The following is a 4,950-nucleotide window of genomic DNA, read 5'->3' as shown; positions in this document are numbered from 1 at the left end:
AAGCGCTTCAATCCCCATAATATTAACAGTAAACTCGTACATACGATTCCGGATAGACGATGTTTAATTTTTCCCTCTCAGGAAGCTTACAGAATGTTTTTGATTACATTTTTCTCTTTCTACGAAATTACACTCAAGGCTTTCTATTCCTAGCTAACTTTACTAACTGTTTCCTTTCTTTTATTGCCTAGGTAACGCATTTTTTTCCCTCTTCACTTGATGTTTATACGGACGCTGGATTAACCACTGTTCCATCTGTTTTGAAATTGTGCTGGACGTAGGGTTGTATTTGAAGGCTGAGGTCGTGACTCAGAGTTCTGTACCCAACCTTGACCTTCACCTTGTATGCTGTTGCGTATCATCGAGCAGTGACCCATTGTCAACTGCTAACAAAGTTACTCTCATAACAGACGGGTAAGGATTTGCATTATTAACTTGATGTCGATATATAAAATTAAAAGCTAAGTGAAACGCTCACACTTAAATTAACAAAATCGTTGCATTTATAAGTGATTATATCCTGGACCGTGAATTCAGTAATAACGGTGTTGATTTCCCGGTATTATTTATTCCCTGAGTTTATTTGAGAGACATTCTACATTTGCTGCAGGGCGTTTACAAGGATAGAAGTTGATAAAACATTACAAACTTGCTCAAAATGGTTCGGTCTTTGACCTTTATCATTAACGCGATTGAATACGATGCCGCACTGTGTATTTGAAGGTAGAATTTTCGCCTTTAGATCAGCCAAAACAGATGATTCGTACGCGGTTGAGAGAAGTAAATGTTTTAACCTCGCACTTTTTCCTTCTTTTGCCTTTTATCTAGAAACATGTACTCGATCTCAAACATGGACAAACAGGGCATTTACCATCTCCTTAACTCCTGTTTTAGAACGCAAAGTAAAAGGGTCTAAATTGATAGCTACGAATTGGCTGAGACCTGCAAAACTTATAGCTGAGAAATGGGCTGAAATTGTAACTGATTGCTGGAATTCTAGCAATCCCATCTAACAAAAGCTTTGTTTGTAACTGAAACACTGTTTTTTTGTCCTTTACAGTTGCGGTAGTACTACTATTAGTAACGACGCCTCAGACACGCTGAAGTACAATTGTACCGATGACAGCGTACAAGAAACCTTCTCGATCCAGTCGTTCAGGTACTTTGGGGCTGTGGAAGGCTCCTCTGTTTACTTCCACTGTGATCTCAGAGTGTGTCTGGAAGATGCGCCCGCGTGCACATGCCCTGCTGATGTCGAGTGTTACACTGCCAAGAGGAAAAGGCGTTCGGCGAATGATTTTGCAGAGGAGGTTCATGTGAGAGCAGGCCCTTATACCTTCGTTGACGACACCAAAGAAAGAAGAAGGTACGTAGAATTCATTACCTTCAAATGAATATCTTTTCTCCCGAGAATTTTAAGAAAGATTCCGCTAAAAGTTCGAGCAATGAGTGCAATTTAAGTACTAAAAATCTACTCATGGAACGGCAACATTTCGGCTATTTAAAAGTTCTTACCGAGATTCATTTGTCTTAGTGACCCCGTAATTAAATTCTGAAGCATTGTTGAGAAAATTAAAGTCAATCCTCGTAAAAATGTTCGAAACGCGCGCCATTTTGTTTTAAACTGGCGTGAAACGTCAGTTTTAACTGAAGTATTGATAATTTTTAATCCATTTTTCTCTCGCGTGTTAAGCTTGAGTGCTGAAGTTTTGGCCGGTTTTTGTTAGCTGTAATTTAAGTGTTACCATGCTATGAGGTCTCTTTGGTAACTTTATGTTTGCCTGTATTGCTCGAATATTAAGCGGAAACCATAAAGGTCTATTCAAATATATTACTGATGTGCATAAGTGGTCACCTGTGAGTAATGCGGTGTTTAATCCTGTTTTGCCATTTATATAAAAACAAGTAAGTAATTTACTTTATAACACTACAAATGAATCTGGGAGTCACACAATTTATGACTGAAAGATAACCACTTCTTTTCCATACAAAACGATTTAAACACTTAATACAGACAACTCTCGCCTTGCGGACACCCCGCTATTGCGGACACTCGCTATTACGGACAAAATCCAGATCCCCGGCGAAAGAGGTTTGACTGGAAATGACTCCCGCTATTACGGACTCTCGCTATAACGGACACTAAACGACGCCCCGAGCGTGTCCGCCATAACGGGAGTTGACTGTAATTTGTGCTATGCTAGAATATATTTTTTTGTATGACTGGTGCACGTACTCTTTCTTTACGCGATTAAAACATAAAAATAAAAGAGAATGTTCTACAAAAGTGAAACACCTTAAAATCATAATTAAATCTCATCTCTCTTGTTTTTCAGTTGAATCAGAGAAACAGGATGAGCCCCAGTCTTTCTCGACCAATTTGGCGGTCATTGTCGCGGTCAGCGGTGTTGTCGTCGCAGCCGTCGTTGTCTGCGCAACCATCTACTTTGTCGTGCGCAACCGCAACAAGCGCAGGCAAGACAGAGATCTGAATGTGGTCACCTAAGCGCCATATTGGAAGACCTGGTCAATTATGAAGAGCTCTATTAAACAATGATGCATGTGAACCAACTGCTTTGTAGACTTTCAGGCATAAAAAAAGTCAGTTATCACCTTTTAAAAGTGCGTATGATGCAGCTAAGCAAATCATCTTGTTAAGCTGTTGAGACTGATGTCTAATACCTGAAATAGGTAGGGACTAACTTTCTGTCCTCTAGTTCAAGTAGAAGAATTGCGGAACCAATTGACCCTTCTATTTTCAAAGCACTTTTCGCAGTAAGCTGGTTTCGATGAAAGAGCTCAAGTAAGCCAGTTAACGCTTTCACTTCCAGGAGTTCTAAGTTGATAATTGGCTAACATCTATATTCTTCAAATTGTATTTTGCTAAAACTAGCAAAAAAAAAAAACAAAAACAAATGGCAACCAATGAAAATAGTACTCAATTACTTCAAATATTTGAGTAGTATTTTAGGAGTATACTGTATAGCTGTTTCTCTTAAAAATCAAAATGGTTTCATCCAAAGGGCCTCGTGAAGGTACTGCTAAAATGTGCTTGACAAACATCTTCTGTTGATTTTCAATAGCTATAGACATTTCACGCTGGTAGTGAAAGGGTTAATTTAGAGCCTTTTAATTGGCTAGAAAACAACTAAATGGCTTTCGTGTTTTTCCTATGCTGCTTTTCAAGCAGAATTCCACAGTGCTCAGTTCAATAACAGCCTTTCATGTGTTTTCATCTTTTGTCACTTTTGCACCTTAAAGAGTTTGCACAAGAATCCCATGTAATAGTTTTTAAAATGTAACTACTCTGTCACATGACCTTGAATTGTGAATTATAAAAAGTGGTTGTGGGTGTTTTGCATCCTAAATGACAAAGCTTTTCGTTTGAATCTTAATTTTTAAACACTTCAAAAATGCCATAAAAATTTATATGTAGCCATCAATGGCCCAAAATATGTAGTTTTACTTATTTCATCACAATTATGCCATTCCTTTGTTCTACGTCCTACCGCAACCATTTTTTTATAACTGACAAGCTGACAAGACGTACAGAGTTATGCAAAATTAAAGGCAGGCTTGCTTATGTATGACTTTAAAAGTACGGAGTCCTCAGCTTTTTGCATGATATTTTTTATCAAAGAAGAATTTATATTTAGTTTTGCTAAGCGAATTTTATGTCATTTTTGATTTTATGCTTACTAAGTTGATCAAGCTAGACTGGCCGCGGCTTAAGTTTACTAATGGCCGGAATCCTGCTGAGAAAACCGACCATATCATGTTCAATCAGTACGTTAATTTCGACTTATTGAACATCTACAGTGTACCCTGGAGAGTGCAGGTAAATTTAAGGCTTGTTTAATTTGAAATAAAACCTTATAAGGCAAAATCGAGAAATGTTTCGATGTAGGGGTGACAAATGGCTACACGAGAATCAAGGGAATTTAGAAGAGGATTTCAGAAATATCAAAAACGTCTTGAAATCATTCTTGTTCTGTCATTCAACCTGTAGCTTAAAGGACGATCAGTTTCCATTTTCCCCCATAGATATACAATTATCCATGAAACATGCACAGCAATAAAAATAACCTGTATCCTTGGATACTACCTAACTGTGTCTGTCTTTGATGTATAAATCAGATCGAATATTCTAAAACTCTGATATAGACCAGTCCACAGCGACAAACCAATGAAGAATTCCTTACACCTTAACACCTAGATCAGTAAAAATCTTGAGATAATATGTAAAAAACAGTGAGCTGATCCTTACGACAAGGAGAAGACATTCAGACAAAAGAAAATAAAACAGTTTTGAAATATATTTGCCTGATATTTCGGTTTGAAAGACAATCCTTCTCACGGGGGCTAAAATGAATAGCCCCCGTAGAAGGTGTTCTTTTTCAAACCAAAATATCGGGAAAATATATCCTACAATTATGAGTATTTTTTTTTGTCTCAATCTCTATTCCTTGCCGTAGGGATCAGCTTACTGCTTTTGCATATTTTCGAATATTCTGCTCGGCATAGTATACAGAAATTTATTTTACTACATCGGAGTCTTTCAGAGAAGATTAAATTAAACGCACAGCGATGTAAATTAATCTATACCATGCACGATGAAGGGTGTGATATTGACTGCTAGTGCGTTTAGTTTTCCAGTCTTATCTAGATTTCATGGATGATATCGTTTGTACAATGATTTCTTCTTAATTGCTCAGCATGTCTTTCAACTTGGCCCTGTCATCAAAATGAAAATTAAATAATGTCTTTTGTCTCTTCATCTCTTTTTTTAGACGGTACTTCTATTTTTAAAATTAAACAAATTTGCTCAACACAAAAGGCACTTTTGAAAAAGAGCCTTCCAGGGGGTTTACGGGAAGAAGGGAACATAACCATTGACGTTTTGGGAACATTGGAGCAAAGGAAAATATTCGCTGGGAACACAGGAACAAA

At 37.4% G+C, this 4,950-nt stretch overlaps 1 protein-coding gene across 1 annotated transcript; it reads left to right on the top strand.

Annotated features, from left to right (window-relative positions):
• Positions 1-265: 265 nt before the first annotated feature.
• Positions 266-2,773, top strand: LOC144639835 (uncharacterized; the record flags this gene model as incomplete). Its single annotated transcript, XM_078499116.1, has 4 exons — positions 266-414; positions 1,061-1,366; positions 1,694-1,722; positions 2,337-2,773. Coding segments are annotated over 4 exons (654 nt in total), but the record flags the coding sequence as incomplete, so codon positions are not given.
• Positions 2,774-4,950: the final 2,177 nt, after the last annotated feature.

Source organism: Oculina patagonica, unplaced genomic scaffold, assembly GCF_052425735.1.
Source record: "Oculina patagonica isolate OP01 unplaced genomic scaffold, crgOcupat unplaced1375, whole genome shotgun sequence".
Taxonomy (NCBI): Eukaryota; Metazoa; Cnidaria; class Anthozoa; order Scleractinia; family Oculinidae; genus Oculina; species Oculina patagonica.
This window is presented reverse-complemented; position numbering and strand designations above follow the sequence as displayed.